A 23,182-nucleotide genomic window follows, 5' to 3' on the forward strand; every position below is an offset into this window, starting at 1 on the left:
ATTGCGTCAAACAGCTATTAGGAAATTGAGTGTTTGTGGATGCCCTCAAGGGGGAGTCTTAAGACACCACTTTTGTGGAACCTCGTAGCAGATACGCAATGGCGATGTCTGGAGCATTTTCTTCAACACTCAAGGCAGCGCTCGAACTCGAAGTTCTCTTTGACGTTGCCCCACTACACATTAATCTCAAACAAGAAGCAGGCTTATTAGTTTCCGTATGGGACATTTTGCACGAAATTCCCTTCCCGGGAAGAGTGTGTAGCACGCAAATTGCGGCTAAGAGTTTTCCCGTCTTCTGCTTCGTTCCCTGGCTCCGAAAACAGACGGCTTAAGCGCCACCTCCGAAGAGGACCGTCTGTCGAGTTATGTTTGCCCGGCAAGAAACCCAACCTCAGGGCGGGTTTGTTTTATAAGAGACCAAATAGCGATTTAGGGACGATACAGAAAACTCAAAAGTACGGTTAATCGAGATGTCTCACTTATAGAGGTCGCCTTAAGCGATTCTCAAAATATGGTTGATGCTAACCGTCGTTCTACCGACTCACAAAGACACCACTCACGAGTATCATCATTGGAAGAACTCACCAATTCAAATTTTCCCGTTAGCTTCGGACACGTGAGTGGAGAGACTGATTTCCCAGGCAGTCTACCCTGGCGTACAAAAAGAACTAAAAAACAGGTAGAACGACGCGAACGTGAGAAATCTCGAAGACCAAAAACTGTTACAGGGAAAGCACTAACATTTCACAAAAATACAACATGTTTGAAGGTAACTACCAAAAACTAACGAAACATTTATTGAAAATTTGATAACCTAGGTTTTATTAACGCATGTTCCTTTCCATGCTACTTATTGTTTCTTCCTTCCTAGCTTTCCCTACGTGTGTGCGGTTTTAATTTGTTGCTAATCTAATTTAGTTCTGTCGACATTTATCGAACAAGAATCTTCTCCGAGCTCGGTTAGTGTGTGGAGTATTCTAACGCATGCGCATGGTTAATTTGATTGGCTTTGTCTACTCACGGTACCCTTCTAGCTGCTGATGAATGCCGCCGGCAAAGAAGAAGCGACGGCGTGGCGGTCGACGGACGGCTTGGCAAAGCAGCACGCTATTTTTACCGCATCCTACGGTGGTATTGCGCCGCTACCACCAAATGCGCGCGACGCGCGGCGGTTTGGAAAGTGCGCCTTCCTCGCTGCCGGTCGCTAAACGGACCGTATCACCGGCGCAGTTGCTCCTCGGTGTTGATGACGATGGGGGTCGTCGATGGTTTGGTCGGTGTGGTGGCTACCACATGAACGCCGAAGGAAAAACGTGGGTTTCGGCCGCCTCCGGTGGGTGAATGTTCCGATCACCGAAAAAGTTACTTGATGGCGGATTTGACGATGGGGGTCGTCGGTGGCTTGGTCGGTATGGTTGCTACCACATGAACGCCGACGAAAAAACGTGGTTTCGGCCGCTCTGTCGGAACGGTTGTTCCCTTCCGGCTTTCCCCTCAAACCGGGACTTTTGACGCTGCGACGTGGGGTCGAGAGCGCGTTTGGCGAAAAAGGTGCGGTGTACCGAGCTTTCGGCCGTGGATCGTTAGATCGAAATCCTGAATAAAAAGCCGTCGAACGGCTGTTCGACACGTTTAACGAAAAAGTTTACTCCACACAACAAAAATATCAATTACCTTTTTCTATTCACTAACACGCACACACAATCTAGTTTGACCGCACTTAACCTTTTAACATAGGTTGTTGAACTTTGCTATCTAACGGAAAGGAACGAAAGTAACTTGTAGTTTAATCTAAAAGACTTCTCACATTTTATAAGTATTACCAAATATAACACACCGCGACACTAAACTTAGAACACGCACTCCCGCCTCTTCCACGGTCCAGGTCAAAATGGACGAGTAGAAGTTCTGTAAGTCCTCAGATAAGGTCGGATCCCAAGACTTCGTGGCCGGAAATACGTAAAATTACCGAAGTAATTTACGATCTTTTCAAACGACAATTCTCATCAACCACGAATGAGAACCGAATAAATTGCTATCTCTTTCACTTTCATACCCATCTGAATGATCTGTATCGCTCCGTCTATTTTTAAATACCCGATCCATTTTTATCGAGAGAGTTCGGGCTTGAACATTGAACCTCGAGATTGTTCGGGTTTCGTGGTGTAGTGGGTAGAGCAGCAGGGATTTTATTTACATGTATTAGACTTGTGAAGGCGACTTGCATGCAAGTTGTATGCGGTTTTGAAGTGCATGTCATTTTGAATGGTGACATTGAATATCGCAAAACATTTATAGTGAACTATGGAATTTAGTACATTTGACACTGAAAACATTAAATTTGAATGAAAAATAAATTAACACGGATAATAAATTAACATTGAAGAACATGAAAATTATTTAATTTAATATACAATTTATGTACATTTTATATACATTTTATATAATTTATTGAATAAATCTTAAAATAATATTTACACAAAAGTGACCATGCTACATCATCCTCTACTAAAGGTACGAAAATTTGATTGAAATTGGGGAAATTTCAATCAAATTTTCGTAGGGTTAAATGTTGAGAAAATTTCCAGCTGATTATTGACTATTGCGAAGAATGGTTGGGCTATTGAGTACAAAAAAATCACGAAACATTGTTGGCAGGCTACGCACATAAGCAAACATTTAAAAAAACGAAACTGTAAAAGTACTTGCATCTGGAGTAGGCCTTAACTCCAGAGAAGTAAACATAACTAGGACCCCTGTCTTCTACTCCAGCCATCGTGGGCCGAACACTAAGACAGTGCCCGTAAATCTCCTATTCCATCACAAAACCTGTGGATCGCGAACGTCGGTCTACTCCAGAACATGTTCCGAACACCTGACCGCGTCCACTTTCCACAATAAACATAAACCGTACTAGTGAATCCCGGCTGCGATCCCTCCAGATATTCTACCCGAAACATATGACCACAGCCGCTCTCCACTTTAAACCGTGTGCCGCGAAAACACTCCAGACATAAGTCCGAAAACGTTTCACAACACACAAACAACATAAATTTTAAAAGTCGCATCATAAACATTTCTATCGAAATATTTATGAGCCGTACAATACCACAAACAATGAATCACCCCTCGATCGGGCACTCCGGGAACGAGTCGTCACTCACTCCCTTAGAACTCACGCACTCACTGCGCTGCCAACGTAACGGAACAAAACTGAACATGAACGTCAAACGAACCAAAACAAAGTGTGAAAAAAATGGAAAAAAGTGCAAGTTGTGTATCGAGCTGCTGCGTAAAACTACAATTTTGAGAAGAAATTGATGCGAAAGCGGAGAAAATATTACGGAAAGTGGTTTTATTTACTGTATCGGTGGTTGTTTTGTTAATTTCAGCTATTTTTGGGGATCGTGGGAGGGTTTATTTTGGTATTTTCAGGTCGACGCAAAGGCATCAGTATAACATGGCACGGACAAGAATTCCAATAGGAATAATTCTAGCGATGGACAGCATCTTATAAACGGACTGATTGGATTATGAAAAATAGCTTCGAATGCACAAGAAGGATGGTAAATACAAAAAAATATGGACTGGACTACTATTAAAACGACGTGTGGCGTATGACAATGGTATAGAAGAGCTGGACGAAAACTAAATCATGCTCTTAAGTGATGAAGGCGTACCATTCCGACGAACGGCAGCTGGTAAAAAACGACACCACATTCTAATAGGAACGGTAACGAAAAATTTTATGTACTTTTAGGACTGGAAAACGTATCAACATGGAACATCATAAAGAAGAACTGAAAAAGAAAAACCTACTGTTGATTACGGCGACGAAAAACTACTAAACGGATGAAATTCGTCGAAATTGAAGCTAAATGACTACATAGGATGACACAAATGAGAATGGACTCTATGACGAAAAATTACAACTAGACGTTGAACGTAACGAAGAATGAAAACACAGGCAATCTAATTGGAAAATTGTAAGTGAAATTTACTACTATTTAACCCTAATCTTAAGATACTAAAAATAGAATTACCGTAGGGCGTTAGGCGCGAACTAATGAACTAATATTTACAAAAAAATTACAATATTTACATGGGAGGATTACGTTTCGTAGTCTCAACTCCCTTTCTATGTGGATTTCTTTGCCCTTGAAGGTGTTTTCGTGGAGATTTTCATGGAAATGCCTTAGTTGCTTCTTGGGGAAGTTCACATAGCTCGTCTATCTATCAGTCCATCGGATTTTTCAAGTGAGATGACGTCATAGCTGGCGATCAATCACTGTGATGGATGAGTTCGAGTCACCTAATGGTCAATTGAGGCCAGAGGTCTCACATGGGCTCCTTCCTAGGCTTCGTAAGGACCAGTACTAACTCAGTACTGAGTACCGAGGATTGGAAGTCATCACTTAGGCTCCCTGTAGTCTTCGTGTTCCCACGTACTATTGGTCAGGTCATCACCCAGCTCCTTCTATGCTTGATGATCCTTACTACTTCAGTGAGAAATCATCGCCCAGGGACGCTCTTCAACAACCTGTGGTGTTCTTGATTCATCTTCTCACCTTGATTGACTTCAACTTTGACTATTCCCCGGAGGTATTTTATGAAGTTGGTCTCTCACCCTACATAGCTTTGGAAAAATTGTCGGTCACCTTAGTGACTGGTGATTTATGAACCCTTGGGCATGTTTTGATCAAAATTGGTCACTCCGAAGAGGTTCATAGCTCGAAAAAACTTGTTATTCTATGTCGGTGGGTGCATCTTCTTCAGATGACACCCGTAAAAGACGCCAAGACGTTTCCCCTGAAGGTCCTCAAGCTCGTAGCAGTGTTTTCCGTGTATTTTCCTGACTACGGCGAGTTCGTACTTCGGAGCTAGTTTCGCGCAGAAATTTTTGGCCTTGCTCGACTGTTCGAAGGTTCGCTTCAGCACAGTTTCTCCACTGACGTAGGTAGGACATTCTGTGTTTGACCGTAGATTGTACGTTCGCTTGTGACGCTCGTACGCTTTTGCGAGATGCTGCTTGATCTCCGCGTACAACTTTTTTCGTCTCTCTTGGATTTCGTTACTTGGCATACTGTCCGAAGAACCCTGTCGTAATCGCTGGTACTCTTTCCCGTCCGAAACCATCTCACGGCCGAACACAACAAAATACGGAGTGTACTTAGTCGATTCATGCACAGCATTCCGGATCGCACAGGCAATCGTCTGCAGGTTCTCCGCCCAGTCCTTGTGCTGTTTAATCGTGGCCCGTATCGCTGTCGTGACTACCCGGTTTACCCTCTCCGTGTTGTTCACTTGCGGATGGTACGAAGGTGTGAGCCAGTGGTTGACACCATACTCAGCCAGGAGTTCACGGAAGGCTTTCGAAGTGAACTGTGTTCCATTGTCCGTTAGAATCACTTCTGGAACTCCAAAGAGTAGGAAGATCATGTTTCGGACAAACTCGATCAATGAACTAGCTTTCGCTTCACGAAATGGTTGGATCAACACGAACTTGCTAAAAACATCGGTGGCCACGAGTAGGCAAGTATGTCTCCCTTTCCCTGACGCAGGCAGAGGACCGACGTAATCCAGCGTTACGAACTGCCAGGGGTGCTCAACGAACTCCTTTTGACTGCCCATGGGTGGCGTGACGTTAATGTTTCCTGCTTTGGATGTCTGACACTTGACACACTCCTGACAGAACTTCCTGACCTCTTTGGCCATTTTGGGCCAGTAGAATCGACGTTTCAGACCCTGTAGCGTCTTTTCAAACCCAAAATGTGCTACATCGTGGTCCTGTTTGACGATTCCAGTTCGTTCGGCTTTCTGTGGCAGGAGTTTCCATCGGAATCGCTCATCCTCGGCTCTATTCGTGCTCCTCACGTATTTGAAGATTTGTCCATCTGCAACACGATAGTCAGCATGCTTCTCGGGGTTGGCCTGTATGCTCTCAGCTAATTCTTCGTATTCTTCATCTTCCGAGGACAAATCGAGGACATTCACAGAACGGGACAGACAGTCTGCCGTAATGTTGCTTGCACCTTTCCTATATTCGAGCTGGATATCGTACGACTGTATTTTTAGTGCCCATCGGAGGAGTTTCGAGTTGCCGGATTCAACTCCGATGGTGAACAGCCACAAAAGGCTCCGTGCGTCCGTGACAACTTTGAACCGTGAGCCCTCGACGTAGTGGCGGAAGTTCTCGATGGCCAACAGAACCCCCAGGCACTCCTTCTCTACGCTCGAGTAAGCTCTTTGGGTTCTACTGAGCTTTTTGCTGAAATAGGCCACTACTCTGTTTTCTCCGTCCTGCTCCTGGATTAACGCTGCACCAACCGCTGTATCTGACGCGTCGCTCTCAATCGTAAACGGTTTCGCGAAATCCGGATTTGCTAAGATCGGAGCCGATGTTAGTACGGATTTTAACTCCGTAAACGCTTCTTCGGCAGTTTCCGTCCACTCAAACTTCTTCTTGGCCTTCTTCAGTAGATCGGTTATTGGTGATGTTATTCGGCTGTAGTTCTGTATGAAACGTTGCACAGTGGGAAAAAACCGACCCAAAAAGGCACCTAATTATTGCGGCTGATTGCGATCTTTGAGGCCCATCTTTTCCGAATGGAAAAATGCCAAGGAATCGATTGGTGATAGTTTCATTCACCGGAATTGAGTGTAAGTGTCCATTTTGCCCCATTTTCCCCTAAAAAACACTGTTTTTCTGAATTAAATAATGGTTTCAACTGATTGCGGCTAACCAACCAATTTTTTATTGATGTAGAATTGACAGGTGCATTCTATGGAGCATACCTCGATCTGTGTCTTTGACTGGAAGTGCCCATTTTGCCTCATTTTCCCCTAAAAATACTGTTTTTCTGGATTAAAAAATAGTTTCAACTGATTGCGGCTAACCAACCATTTTTTTCTTGATGTAGAATTTACAGGTGCATTCTATGGGACACACCTTGATTTGTGTCATTGAATGAAAGTGCCCATTTTGCCTCATTTTCCCCTAAAATACAGTTATTCTGAATTGAAAAATAGTTTCAACTGGTTGCGGCCAACCAACCAATTTTTACCTGATGTAGAATTAACCGGTACATACTTTGGGGTGCACCTCGATATATGTCATTGACTGGAAGTGCCCATTTTGCCTCATTTTCCCCTAAAAATACTGTTTTTTCTGAATTAAAAATTAGTATCAACTGATTGCGGCTTACCTACCATTTTTTCTTGATGTAGAATTGACAGGTGCATTTCTTGAGGCACACCTCTTCCCGTGTCCTTGACTGGAAGTGCTCATTTTGCACAATTTTCCCCTATAAATACTGTTTTTCTGGATTAAAACATAGTTTTAACTGATTGCGGCTAACCAACCATTTTCAATCTGTTTCAGAATTAACCGGCGCATACTTTGGGACGCACCTCGATCTGTGTCTTTGACTGGAAGTACCCATTTTGCCCCATTTGCCCCTAAAATACTATTTTTATGAATTAAAGACATGTTTCAACTGATTGCAGCTAACCAATCGATTTTTGTTTGATGTAGAATTAACTGGCGCATATTTTGGGGCACACCTCGTTCTGTGTCTTTGGGTGGTGGTGCCTATTTTGCTCCATTTTCCTCTAAACTACGGGTTTTCTGGATTTAAAAATAGTTCCAATTGATTTCAACTAACCAATGTTTTTTCCTGAAATAGAATCGACCTATGTATATTATGGAATACACCTCGCGCTATGCGTTAGTCTGAAATTGCCCGTTTCACCCCATTTTCCCCTAAAATACTGTTTTCTGGGTTAAAAAGTTTGTTCCAACTAACTAAAACAGTGTTTTAGGAGAAAATAGGACAACATGGCCACCTCCAATCAATGACACAAGGTTTGTCTGACAATATGCTCTGATTAATTCTACATGAGGAAAAACTTGTTTTGTTAGCTTAAGCTGTTAGCTTAAATTGCTTAGCTTGTTAGCTTAAATAAGTTGAAATTGTTTCTCAAACGAGAAAAACAGTGTTTTAGGGGGTAAAGGGGGAAGCACTTCTAGTCATAATGCATCGATTAATTTCACATTAGGAAAATAAAATGCTTGGTTAACCGCAATTAGTTGGAACTAATTAGGGGAAAATTGATTAAACGGGAATTTCAGTATGCATAGGTCGATTCTACATCAAGAAAAAAATATTGATTAGCTGCAATCAATTGAAATTATTTTTAAATCCAGAAAATCCGTAGTTTAGAAGAAAATAGAGCAAAATGGGCACTACCACACAAAGACACAGAACGAGGTGCACCTTAAAGTATGTGCCGGTTAATTCTACATCAAGTAAAAATTGATTGATTAGCCGCAATCAGTTGATACAATTGTATAATTAACCCTCTACTTCCCATGGTTGCTCTAGAGCACCATCGATTTTCGACGAACTCCAGACAAACGGAATTATATGAATATGATGCATTAATTTTTAGAATATGATTATAAACTCATAAGGTTAACCCAACTACTAACTACTTGTTTCAATAGTTGAACTATTGATAAACAATCAAAAACCTATTGATTTACAACCAAATTTTTTTTCATTGATTTCGAAAAATTTAGCCAATTTGCAATAACTTTTGTTCTACCACTTTTTTCGGGAACGCTTTTTTGACATAGATATAGTCGTTCAAAGTCGTGGGAAGGAAAGGGTTAAGAAAAATAGTATTTTTAGGGGAAAATGGGGCAAAATGGGTGCTTCCAGTCAACGACACAGATCAAGGTGTGCCCCAAAGCATGCGCCGGTTGATTCTACATCAGGTAAAAATTGGTTGGTTAGCCGCAATCAGTTAAAACTATTTTTTAATCCTGAAAAACAGTTTTTATAGGGGAAAATTGTTCAAAATGAGCACTTCCAGTCAAGGACACGGGAAGAGGTGTGCCTCAAGAAATGCACCTGTCAATTCTACATCAAGAAAAAATGGTAGATAAGCCGCAATCAGTTGATACTAATTTTTAATTCAGAAAAAAACAGTATTTTTAGGGGAAAATGAGGCAAAATGGGCACTTCCAGTCAATGACATATATTGAGGTGCACCCCAAAGTATGTACCGGTTAATTCTACATCAGGTAAAAATTGGTTGGTTGGCCGCAACCAGTTGAAACAATTTTTCAATTCAGAATAACTGTATTTTAGGGGAAAATGAGGCAAAACGGGCACTTTCATTCAATGACACAAATCAAGGTGTGTCCCATAGAATGCACCTGTAAATTCTACCTCAAGAAAAAAATGGTTGGTTAGCCGCAATCAGTTGAAACTATTTTTTAATCCAGAAAAACAGTATTTTTAGGGGAAAATGAGGCAAAATGAGCACTTCCAGTCAAAGACACAGATCGAGGTATGCTCCATAAAATGCACCTGTCAATTCTACATCAATAAAAAATTGGTTGGTTAGCCGCAATCAGTTGAAACTATTTTTTAATCCAGAAAACAGTATTTTTAGGGGAAAATGAGGCAAAATGGGCACTTTCATTCAATGACACAAATCAAGGTGTGTCCCATAGAATGCACCTGTAAATTCTACATCAAGAAAAAAATGGTTGGTTAGCCGCAATCAGTTGAAACTATTTTTTAATCCAGAAAAACAGTATTTTTAGGGGAAAATGAGGCAAAATGGGCACTTCCAGTCAAAGACACAGATCGAGGTATGCTCCATAGAATGCACCTGTCAATTCTACATCAATAAAAAATTGGTTGGTTAGCCGCAATCAGTTGAAACCATTATTTAATTCAGAAAAACAGTGTTTTTTAGGGGAAAATGGGGCAAAATGGACACTTACACTCAATTCCGGTGAATGAAACTATCACCAATCGATTCCTTGGCATTTTTCCATTCGGAAAAGATGGGCTTCAAAGATCGCAATCAGCCGCAATAATTAGGTGCCTTTTTGGGTCGGTTTTTTCCCACTGTGCGTTGGTAGAAGCCTGCTAATCCAAGCAATCTACGAACATCCTTCACGGTTTTTGGCCGGGCGTAGTCTAAGATAGGAGAAATTCTGGAAGCATCGATTGCGACGCCTCAATCGGTTAGTAGATAGCCAAGGTACTTCACCTGCTTCCTGCAAAACCGTGACTTTTCGAGGGAGATAGTCAGGTTCGCCTTTCTCAACCTGTCGGCCACGATTCTGAGCAGACGCATATGCTCCTTCAGGGTTCTGGACGCTATCACGATGTCATCGAGGTAGACGAACACCAAGGGCATCAGGTCGAACCCGATAACCTTGTCCATCAATCTGCACATCGTGAAAGGCGCATTGGTCACTCCAAAAGGCAGAACCTTGAACCTAAACAAACCCTTAGTCGTCCGGAAGGCCGTGTAGTTCCTGCTTTCCTCCTTGAGCGGGATTTGGAAGTACGCGTCCTTCAAATCGATAATGGAGAAGTACTTCGCGTTCTCCAACCGTTGAAAAATCTCCAACATATTCCGTATCGGGTAGCTATCCTTAACCGTCATGCTATTTAGTCTACGCGAGTCCAGACAAACCCTGATTTTGCCGTTGGATTTTCGGACTGGTACTAAGGGATTCGTCCACTCGCTGTAGCACTCCTCTATGACGTCCATGTCCTTGAACCGCTGAATTTCCGCATCGATCTCCTTTTGTATGGCCGGTGCTGACCGGTACATTACTTGGTTCTTCGGCTTCGCTCCTTCCTTGAGTACAATCTCGTGTTCGATCAGATGCGTCCGTCCAAGATTGTTGCTGCTCGTAAACTCGAAATCCTTGATTACTTGGACCAGCTGTTGTCGCTCCTTATCGGTCAACTCGTGTTCTACTTCTAACGTCTCCACCGTTGGTTCTTGTGGCTCCTCCGGGACATCAAATGTTGGTACATCCAGTGTCGTATCGTTTCCTGTTGGCTGAAGTTTTGGAAGCTCTCCGATCGGTTCTAGAGTGAACGCGATTGTCTCTTCCGTGCTTGCAAAACTCCCTACAGGTTCTGGCCCGTTTCCCAGATCTGCCATCGGCGAGATCCCGAAACTACGCCAGAAATTGCAACCAAGAATCGGTTTTGAAATTTGTGGCACTACCACGGTTGGCACCACTCTGGTCACGTTCTTGTATGTAAACGGAACATTCAAATACCCTAAACATCGATATTCGGTGTTATCGGCCGTACAGACACGTAATCTCGTTGGCTGTAGCTTTAAACCGTACTTCTCGGAGAGTTCCAGTGAGTTTACCACACTGATTCCCGCCCCCGAGTCAAGCAACCCTACGATCTCAGTATCAAAAACGTTTACGCGCAAATACGGGCACTTTCTTGTCTGGATTTTGATTGTGTGTATTCGGTCAATAGGGTCGAAGTGGCCCTCTCCTGTGGGAACCTTATTCTCCTTTGGAATGTCCGGGCTCCCCGTCGTACACTCCTTTACTGGTTTCCCTGGTTGGTTCGACTCCATCTGCGGCTTGATTCCGCACATCGCTGGCACGATCGTATTGTTCGCCCTAGTTCTCCGCATCCATAGCAAAAGATTGCTCGTGGTTCCTTGCAATCTCGCCAATTGTGACCTGCCTTCCTGCAGTTCCAACACGCATTTCCATCCGGTTGTCTTGGCGGCTGTTGATTCGTCCTACTGGTGGTCTCCGCAGGCACCGCTCGATTTCCTTCGCTCGATCTTTGGCCTCGACGGTTGATCCTTGCGTCTACCACGTCCAAGTCTTCCCGTTCGTTACTCTCCTCCTGCGACGAAGCACATTCGATCTGGTGGACGTTCCGTTGATTCCTTTGTTCCGTGTGCCGTAGTTCCGACTGGGTTTGGAAACTACTATCTGCCGCATCGATTCGGTGGTTGAGCTGAATCAGGTGATCCAGGTCACGAACAGGTACAATCGAGATTTTCGATCGGTAGTGTGGGCGCATGTTGTCCCACACAACCTCAAATTTCCGCCTCCTGGAAAGTGGTCTAGAAAGCATCTTGTTCAAACGCTCGATCTCCGATACGAATGCGCTGAACAATTCAGCCCTGAGCTGCTTTCGATCGTGAATCTTCTGCCGAATCCCTTGGTCCTGGTTTGGATTCCCGAATCGAAATCTTATCTTCTCCTCAAAGTCTTCCCAATCTACAAAATCGTCCACGTACGTGAAGAACCAGTCCGAGGCTTGGCCTTCCAGGACCAGGTGTATATCTCGCAGTAGACCCTGCTGAGATACCCCTTCCCGTGCGGCGATCTTCTTTAGTTTGTACAGGAAATTTTCCACTGATATAGCCCTGGAGTCTCCTGAAAAGGCAAGCTTCCAGTGCTCGATCCTTCGATTCTGTCGGCTGTTCCTATTTTGAAAACCATCCGAAGCAAACGATCCTCGTTCGCTGAACCACTCGTCAATAGGGGGTCTACTGTTCCTTTGTCGATCGTCTACAAAGTTCAAATTTCGTCTGTCGTTCCTGCCTGGTCCCCTGTTTCGATTCTGGTTCGAATCTCGCCGGTTGGTTCGTCGCAGTTCGTCATAGTCGCTGTCGGAGTCTTCGGTCCTACCTACTCGGGTTTCCATCACTCTGTGGCTGGTGTTCAGTCCTTGCCTGCTCGTGGTTTGCTTCCGCTCGCGCTGTTCCGCCCATTCCACTTCACTGTCCTCGTTGCCTACTTCCTCATGTTCGGCACCTTCCTCGCTTCGTTTGATTTCGTTTGGTGTGATGCGAGTACCACCGTCTGAACTCCGCAGATGTCCTTGGCTACTCCGTAATCCCATTCGCTGAATGGTAGTCTGGAGCTCACGGATTTTTTCCTGCAACTCCTGGTACGTCGGTTCACCTCTTTTTGAACTACTTGGTTCCGTTTCGGCTTTGGACTGCAGTGACAGGTTCTTCGAGTATGCACCCAAGGTTTGTGGAGGTCCGGTACTTGTCCTACCTTCTTCGTCTTCCGGTAAACTTTCCGCACTGGTCCTGAGCGTCTCCGAAATCGACCTAAGAAGTTCCTTCCTCGTATTTTCCACGTCTTTATCAGTGGTTTCACCCCTTCGAACACGCAAATAATAGTGCTTCAATCGCGAAACTAGCCTAGGGTCTCCCTCTTTACCTTGCCATGCCTGTTGAATTAATAACACACGGTTCGAGATTATGTCCACCTCTTGCTCAAATTTATAAGGGGATCTATAATCTCTTCCCTCTTTTTGATCCGTTTGAAATAAATTACGCAACAACCGAAGTTTTGACTGAATATCTTTCTCCGTTTCTTCTTTATAGTTTCGCAAAATCAGCTCATAATTAATTTCCTCGTTTGTTAGATAATCAGCATGTGGAAACGACATTTTGAAAAGTAATAGAAATGTGTGCAGGTCGATTAAGTTACAAAAACACTAATAAGTTCACTTATGTATATTATAATAAATTAAGGTTTATAACAGCACAAATACACAAATAATTACAAATATCCTCACACAACAGAAAAACGTAATAAAGATAATATAAATGAAAAATAACAACTTTGTGTGTGGAGCGAGTAGTAATAAGGAGTTTATGTATAAATATAAGGAAAATACCGCATACGATTTTTAATAAAAAGTTTTTAATGTGTTTTATTATAATTACTATGTATTCTTGCAAAAAAACATGAAAGAAATTCTGAAAATGTGCAATATTTCAATAAGCGCCAAAAAATCGAAAAAATGTGTCTGCCTTCTAAACGTTTGGGCGCCAAAATGTAGCACGCAAATTGCGGCTAAGAGTTTTCCCGTCTTCTGCTTCGTTCCCTGGCTCCGAAAACAGACGGCTTAAGCGCCACCTCCGAAGAGGACCGTCTGTCGAGTTATGTTTGCCCGGCAAGAAACCCAACCTCAGGGCGGGTTTGTTTTATAAGAGACCAAATAGCGATTTAGGGACGATACAGAAAACTCAAAAGTACGGTTAATCGAGATGTCTCACTTATAGAGGTCGCCTTAAGCGATTCTCAAAATATGGTTGATGCTAACCGTCGTTCTACCGACTCACAAAGACACCACTCACGAGTATCATCATTGGAAGAACTCACCAATTCAAATTTTCCCGTTAGCTTCGGACACGTGAGTGGAGAGACTGATTTCCCAGGCAGTCTACCCTGGCGTACAAAAAGAACTAAAAAACAGGTAGAACGACGCGAACGTGAGAAATCTCGAAGACCAAAAACTGTTACAGGGAAAGCACTAACATTTCACAAAAATACAACATGTTTGAAGGTAACTACCAAAAACTAACGAAACATTTATTGAAAATTTGATAACCTAGGTTTTATTAACGCATGTTCCTTTCCATGCTACTTATTGTTTCTTCCTTCCTAGCTTTCCCTACGTGTGTGCGGTTTTAATTTGTTGCTAATCTAATTTAGTTCTGTCGACATTTATCGAACAAGAATCTTCTCCGAGCTCGGTTAGTGTGTGGAGTATTCTAACGCATGCGCATGGTTAATTTGATTGGCTTTGTCTACTCACGGTACCCTTCTAGCTGCTGATGAATGCCGCCGGCAAAGAAGAAGCGACGGCGTGGCGGTCGACGGACGGCTTGGCAAAGCAGCACGCTATTTTTACCGCATCCTACGGTGGTATTGCGCCGCTACCACCAAATGCGCGCGACGCGCGGCGGTTTGGAAAGTGCGCCTTCCTCGCTGCCGGTCGCTAAACGGACCGTATCACCGGCGCAGTTGCTCCTCGGTGTTGATGACGATGGGGGTCGTCGATGGTTTGGTCGGTGTGGTGGCTACCACATGAACGCCGAAGGAAAAACGTGGGTTTCGGCCGCCTCCGGTGGGTGAATGTTCCGATCACCGAAAAAGTTACTTGATGGCGGATTTGACGATGGGGGTCGTCGGTGGCTTGGTCGGTATGGTTGCTACCACATGAACGCCGACGAAAAAACGTGGTTTCGGCCGCTCTGTCGGAACGGTTGTTCCCTTCCGGCTTTCCCCTCAAACCGGGACTTTTGACGCTGCGACGTGGGGTCGAGAGCGCGTTTGGCGAAAAAGGTGCGGTGTACCGAGCTTTCGGCCGTGGATCGTTAGATCGAAATCCTGAATAAAAAGCCGTCGAACGGCTGTTCGACACGTTTAACGAAAAAGTTTACTCCACACAACAAAAATATCAATTACCTTTTTCTATTCACTAACACGCACACACAATCTAGTTTGACCGCACTTAACCTTTTAACATAGGTTGTTGAACTTTGCTATCTAACGGAAAGGAACGAAAGTAACTTGTAGTTTAATCTAAAAGACTTCTCACATTTTATAAGTATTACCAAATATAACACACCGCGACACTAAACTTAGAACACGCACTCCCGCCTCTTCCACGGTCCAGGTCAAAATGGACGAGTAGAAGTTCTGTAAGTCCTCAGATAAGGTCGGATCCCAAGACTTCGTGGCCGGAAATACGTAAAATTACCGAAGTAATTTACGATCTTTTCAAACGACAATTCTCATCAACCACGAATGAGAACCGAATAAATTGCTATCTCTTTCACTTTCATACCCATCTGAATGATCTGTATCGCTCCGTCTATTTTTAAATACCCGATCCATTTTTATCGAGAGAGTTCGGGCTTGAACATTGAACCTCGAGATTGTTCGGGTTTCGTGGTGTAGTGGGTAGAGCAGCAGGGATTTTATTTACATGTATTAGACTTGTGAAGGCGACTTGCATGCAAGTTGTATGCGGTTTTGAAGTGCATGTCATTTTGAATGGTGACATTGAATATCGCAAAACATTTATAGTGAACTATGGAATTTAGTACATTTGACACTGAAAACATTAAATTTGAATGAAAAATAAATTAACACGGATAATAAATTAACATTGAAGAACATGAAAATTATTTAATTTAATATACAATTTATGTACATTTTATATACATTTTATATAATTTATTGAATAAATCTTAAAATAATATTTACACAAAAGTGACCATGCTACAAGTGGACATCTGGTTATCTGGAGCGAAGTATTTCAGACGACATCGTGTGTTACAGTGATGGCACGTTTCTCGAAGGTCTAGCCGGTGCTGGTGTCTACTCTCATGAGCTGAGGCTACCAGTCTTACTATTCACTCGGTAGAACTTTTAAAAAGGGTGCAATTTTATGCAGAAATCTTTGCACTTATGTGCGGAGTGCAACCAGCACTTCAGTAACACGTGATGGACAAAGTAATATAGTTCAGATAGCCAAGCTGCTATTGAAGCTTTTGCTTCGGCCAACTCTAGGTCGAAGTTAGTTATCGCTAGTCGAACTCAAATCATGGAGCTGAATTCAGCAAACGCTGTTCACCTTGTCCAGCATCAGAGTTGATTTATACAATTGGCTTCGAATAAAATTTTAGAATTTCAATCGCTTTGCTATGCTTTTAAACAAATCCTGAGTGAAATTTATGAAAGTTTAAATTTGTGGTGCAATGCATACCTTTCAACAAAATTCGTCCTCCTTGATGTGCAGGTAACCGCCTCTTCCTATCTTCGCATCATCAAATCGAGAAATAATCTTCACAATGGGAAAAATTCAAACTACTTTTTTATCCCATTCGGCCCAGAATCCGCACGTGCCTCTGTAGCGATATGATGATCGAATGCGCAGCAATCACTTCCTTCCTTTCGCATGGGGGGCTTTCAGGTTTTTGCAACATCCTTTTCATCGTAGACTGCTCCTAGTTATCCGGATACAATGAAAATGTAATTTTATCGTTGCCGAGTGCTTCAGGAAGTTCCTCTGCTGCTGAAGCCAATATAGCACGCATATGCACACACTCCCACACATACCTACACCCGCAGCGGAAGGTATCTACTACGCCTTTCCGCAATAAAAGCTTTTCCCAACCAAGCCCAGGGTGGCTTATGCCGATATGTACACGTACAGCTATGCAAATGCTCTGCCAGACCCTGACTGATAATCGATTTGCCAATATTGCTTTGTGGGAAACTTCAATTCCCATGAAGAAGACAGTCGTAAGGTGTACCTTTTCCATAACCAATATTTTCTATCTCTTTTTCAACTGTTTTGCAACTGCAAACAGTTAATCCGACGGTAATGCGGGTATCAGAGCTTGTTTTTTTTTTCTGTGAGAATTATTTTTTCCAAACTGCAGTGACTTCACACAGTTGAAATTCATTGAGCTATGTAAATAAAAGAGAACATTTTAGATATAAAAGAGAACTATGATTTTCCTTTTCGTGACGCATATTTTAGGGGTAGATGACTGTATAAATAGTAAGTCATCCAAAGGTATATTTAAATAACAAACTTTTCCCTTGTTTCCCCAATGAAGACGCTTTCGAAATAGCTAAAAAACTTTCATATTGGTTTCCTTCCACCGTGAAAGATATGTAGGGGTGACAGAGATAAATTGAAAAATGTAATAGTAATATTTACTTCATTTTTTTCCCATTTTTTACCTTATTATAATATTTTTAATCATCCTAACGACTCCATGACTTTCGAACTAAGAACTAAGAAAAATGAAGTGAGCAGCATTAAGCACTATGTTTCAACTTTGTAACGATCAGAATACCACACATACCCCTTTCAAAGACCTGCCCCTATATACCAACAGTAGCTCAGCAGCAGTCTCGTCTGAAGTGGAAAAGTTCAATGCTCATTTCGTTTTGTGCCCTTGGCCCAAGGCTGTCATTTTCGTCTGTACTTTACGGTGGTTATTCCCTGTAAGCCACCCGTATATGCAAAATAGAACAAAGGAGAAAAAAAATCGGCGTGATGACAATCAGACGGTGTCGATGAAATGCGAATGGTTCCACGATCGGTGCCAAAATGGAACGATTATCATCGAAAGGGATAAGTTTGAACGTGGATGGAATGCGCTGCCTTTTTTGAGCTCCAGGAATTTGGTAACAGGGAAATCATCTATGGGATGAGATTGATTCTCATTGGAATGCGTGGTAGGAGTTTGCGACCGTTTGGAAAGCAAAGTACAGGGGATACTCAAAATAACTGGGACAGGTAAAATTTACACTTTTCAAGAAATGTTCAAATCGTTGTAACTTTTCGAAAAGTGCATCAAATACTCTTTTATTGTAAGTTTATCAACTAGTTGTGTATCAGTGGACAAAATTTGGGAAGGATCGGGCCATTCTACACAAAGTTATAAAGGTTCTAGAAAAAAGTATGATTTTCCGATAGCCAATTTTGAGCTGTTATATCTCCGGATTCAATGAACTGAATGCAATGAAATTTTGATCATTTATGACTCATATAATGAGCTATTAAAAACATTTGACTAAACTTAAAATTCTTCACACGAAAGAAAATTATTTCGATTAGATTATTTTTCTAATATAACACCAATTTTTCCAAAACTTCATCATCGTTTCAAAATTCGATATAAAAAGCAACCAAAAAGCCTTCATTAAATTGAAAAAGTAATGGGATGCATATGAAAAATAGATAAATTTACTGAAAAAACATGGAATAAATGAAATCGCCATTGCTTTTTTTCTTATAAATAGGTTCAAATTAAGTCAACTGTTTTTCAAAGTTCATTATTTGTGACTCATATGATCAAAATTTCATTGCATTCGGTTCATTGAATCCGGAGATATAGCAGCTCAAAATTGGCTATCGGATAATTATATCTTTTTCTAGAACCTTTATAACTTTGTGTAGAATGGCCCGATCCTTCCCAAATTTTGACCACTGATACACAACTAGTTGATGAGCTTACAGTAAAAATTTGAGAATATTTGATGCCCTTTTCGAAAAGTTACAGCGAGTTGAACATTTTTTGAAAAATGAAAATTTTGCCTGTCCCAGTTATTTTGAGTATCCCCTGTATAATCGTTTGATAAAGACAACTAGAATAAGGTGTTAGAAAGTTTGCCTTCAATTTTTATGCTGATGGATCATCAAATTCCAGTATAATTTGAAACTGCTTCGTAAGCTGAGAAAAAATGAGAACCCCTGTAAGCAATTATGTGGCCTTTCTCAATAAAGTTTTATTACTTATTTTAAGCATGTCACACTTTCAAAAAATAAAATGCAAATCGGGGATTGAACATGAACTCCCCTTTTTTATTTTTCACCGAAAACACTGAGCTGAATTGATCGGTGGCAAGTTGATGCAAGAAGGCAGTGCAATTAATTTTGACATGCTTCGACAAAGAAAAAAAAATGCGAAAATAATCCACACAGAATAAAATCCAAATGATTAAACTCCACCATCATTTTCATCCGCCGGGAACCAAATTGAAGCTATCGCCAATTTATCCATTCGTTCAACTCTCGCCCCCCAACCAATCGATGGATCCGCGCGCGAACATGATTACACTGTCGTCGCAGCAATTCCAGCTTATCGGTAATAATTCCCAAGCGTCATCTTCATCACACAGCCCGGCAAACGTTGACGATGAGACGACAAAGCATTTCATTGCAGAACCGTACTGAGCCGTCGTCATCGTCCCGTCCGCATCCTACCAATATAGAACAATCGTGGCCGTCTTCAACGTCCCGTCGGTCGATCGGCCACGGGCTCTCGCCGATCCGGATACGCACGACCATCACGCCCGGAACGAGCGAGAAATGATTTTTGGCCATAAAACTCCATTCCATAAATCGTCCCATTCGGTATATACACATTTATGTGCCTTTATGAAATTACAAACCATAAAAATAACAATAACCACCGTAAACCGGCACCATCCGTGGATGGCAGAAAGGGAACTGATAGCAATTTCGGGACCCAGAGATGGACAAACCCGGCACGCCAATGCGCCAGGGCGATGTGTTTGGAAAAGCTTCGGAGCTGTTCCTGGCGGCCGAGCTGTTGTGAGCCGGAAGTGGGCGAGAAAATATGAAAAATGGCGCAAGTAAACCGAACGACACTTTTGGCCGAGCGATTCTCTGGACGAGATAGAGATCGCATCAAACAACCGACACGCTTCGTCGGGGACATTCCACCGGGATTGTTTACCATTTAGTGCGAGTGGGATGTTTGTATACATTTGACACTTTTGCCTTGAGCTGGAGGAAGAAAATTACTGTTGTATTCAAATTTTATTCGGAAATAATAATGGTAATGGAAGACCGGGTGCTTCTTAGCTCAACCACTCGTGAACTTTGCGTTCAGCTCGTTTTGTTTGTTTTGTTCGAAGAAGAATGCCAAAGTGTACTCAATCTCAAAATTTGTCTGTGTTAGAAAATATTTTGAAATTTTTATCCATGAAACAAGAATTTATTACTAGAATGTCGAGCAGAAAAAAAAAAACACATCTATCTATCGACTACGAATATCTCAATAATATTGTTTATCCTTAACTGATATCCCAAATAGCAATTCCATTAAGGGTATGCGGTATGGAATTTTTTCAAAGCGATACGAAACGAAACAGTATGAGAAATTTTTGATGCGATGCGGTACGAAACGAAACGAAATTCAAAAATGTTTCGTGAGATCGATACGAAATCAGAATTCACTCGGTATGTTTCGATACGAAACGAAATTTTCGTAAAAATTCCGCGGAATTTTGCAGTTATATCAATTTTGTGCAAATTTGCATTTTTTTTTCCTACCGGTGGCGTGAATTGTGTTTCCCTTAAGCCTCTCATTTGCCACAGTCGGATGTTAGAACATTTGGGCAGGGGGTAGTTTACTTGAAACTTTGTACGTGACTAGATATTGTACACACCTCACTGCATACGAACAATCAAGTCAATTGGTGCAAAGTTGATTGTGTTAGCTCGCAAAGTGCCCTTAATAGGTCCTCCTGCCCAAATTGTCCCAGAATCAAGTTTGAACCACAGATATACCCAGTAAAACCAATGTGTTGAAAATACCCAGTATAACCAATGTGTTTTCAACCTTCAGGTCTTTCGATTCGGGACTTTAGGTCCCAAAATTAACTAGCTTATGAGTTATTTTGCTAAGATAGATGAAAATAATAAAAAAAAACTTTTTTTTAACCCTCAAAGCCCCAGGACAAACTTTTTATTTTTAATCGGCTGATACTCAGGATCTGTAAAATATAAAAATTCGCGGTTTTCACTATGATCGATGGGAAGAGTTGTACTTCATGTTTGGGTAGTTGTCACACTAGAAGTTCATGTTTGAGCCTGTTTTTGCACCGAAAATAAGTGTTCCTTGGTGCAATGTATTAGCGGTTCGTCAACGAATCTGGCATTTTATAATGAATCTGAACTCTTTAACAACTTGAAATGGTAGGCCAACGCAAGAACACAATGCTGAGGTTGTTTTCAAGCATGAGTTGCATCTGAAACTTGGTCCCAGATGTGTACTTCCGGTAGGACTCGGGCACACTGTTTTTCGTGATCATAATCATTTTGGAAGGTGTATATGAAGAATTTGTTAGGTATACCAGAGTCCTTCTTTTAAGGACAGACTTGTTAGAATCCCAAGATGGCCGCCACAATGGCCGACTTTGATACCTACTCACGATTTCGAGGGCACAAATCTCTTCGTAAACAAAACCAGCGCACCTGAGCTTCTTATTTTAGGTTTATTACAAGTGAGCAAGAACAGAATAATAAAATGCACTGTTGTTTGAAACTTGCTTCGAGAGATTTGTGCGTTTTAAGTTCTGATGCACTGTTGAAGCGGGATTCCATGACGTTTGTCCTTAAAAGTATTATTAATGTGATTAATCCACCTAGAATTCATACACGGGTCATACTTTTAGCCAACGAATCATTACAAGACCATTGCATACTTTTAGGTGTTTATCGGTTTCTGACCCAATTTACAAAATTGGTTCTAATTTGTAAACACACGATTCGGTAAGAATTTGATGGCCAGATTTAGATTCCACTTGAATTGGTCTACCGAGAATAAGCAGCTATTTATTGAAAAAGTAGCCAAAAGACAGCTGTAGAACATATAGCCAAAACATTGCTCCAGGGAACATTTATTTCCGGTGCAAAATCAAGTTCAAGCATAGACTTCCGGTTTGACAACTACCCTTGCATGTAGTACAACTTTTCCCATCGATTATAGTGATAACTGCTTATTTATATATTTGATATTTCCTGAGTATCAGCCGATTAAAAATAAAAAGTTTGTCCTAGTATTCTGAGGGTTAATTACGCACAATTAAAAAAAAATGTTTTACTAGTCCAGAGTTTGTTGGCGAATAACCTGATGAAATCCAGCTAACAAACGTCTTTTTACCGAAGTAAATAGGGGTATTTACTTAACAGCTTAAACTGCTGGTTGATAATTATCCTGATTAAACGTCGCGATCACCAAGGCAATCTTTGATTATTTCATTCGCAATTTCATAGAATGTTTCAAATAGTAGAAGGTTATGGTTCAAGATCCGTTTGCAGTTCAGAAGCAAATTTCCGGCTTATCTTGACCATGAAAAAATCTTGACCGATTCAGTCAAGAAACCGTTTTTCTTCGATCGCAGTACGCAGTTCTGAAGGAATGACAATTCAAAAGATTGTCTTTGTAGAATGTTTCTGACAGGAATCGCTCAAGAACTTTCTTGAGCGAATCCTTAATACGAAATTGGACTCTACGCAGCAACTTAAACTGTTTTGTGAGTTCCCTTTGTACAAATGTTGGCTGGGCACATCTTTCCTATTGGCATTTTCAAATCATACCTGAAAGTCTTCAAATATATTTATCAAAAACCCTAACTAATCCACCTAGCGGTGATGATGCCTTTCTCGTGCTTTAAAATATCCTTTCAACAAAATTCAAGCGACGTGTTGATGACATTGACATAAATACAAAATGGAAACTGCTTGCTAAATCTACTCAATATGGATACATTTTATATTAGCATTAGCATTAGATCAAATTCTTATATTTCCATTCAACGTTGACCCATCCTGCATTATACCTTAGGCCGTTCGCAATGCTGTTTTATTTTGTATGGCGAGTTTTAAAAATTTTAAAACTCGCCATACAAAACAAAACAGCATTGCGAACGGTCTTAGGAATCTGGAATGGTACGATTTGATGAGATCGCTTAAGATTTGTCTATATTTTGTTCTCTTTCATATATGAGAACTTAGACCTATTCGTCACTGTTGTTCATACCTAACGTTTATCAGGCTATTAAACAAAGCCACGATTTAATTTTTCACATGAACGTTGGTTCTGCTACACAACAGCTAGTCTGTAATGTGATCTAAGGCTATTTTCTTGCTAACCGTTCATTAGATTATCAAAAAATCTGCGATCTGATGTGTCCTATGTTTGGGTTTCGTTCATTTTTATATTTGGTAATTAC

General features: G+C 41.6%; 1 protein-coding gene across 1 annotated transcript in view; it reads left to right on the forward strand.

The window, feature by feature from the left end:
• The first annotated feature begins 19,674 nt into the window (after positions 1-19,674).
• The window catches only part of LOC134284451 (uncharacterized), a 43,632-nt gene continuing 40,124 nt past the window's right edge, over positions 19,675-23,182 (forward strand). Inside the window, exon 1 of the mRNA XM_062843302.1 lies at positions 19,675-19,754. Coding sequence (XP_062699286.1) covers positions 19,675-19,754 — 80 coding nt within the window. The remainder of the gene's footprint in view (positions 19,755-23,182) is intronic.

Source organism: Aedes albopictus, unplaced genomic scaffold (assembly GCF_035046485.1).
Source record: "Aedes albopictus strain Foshan unplaced genomic scaffold, AalbF5 HiC_scaffold_14, whole genome shotgun sequence".
NCBI lineage: Eukaryota > Metazoa > Arthropoda > Insecta > Diptera > Culicidae > Aedes > Aedes albopictus.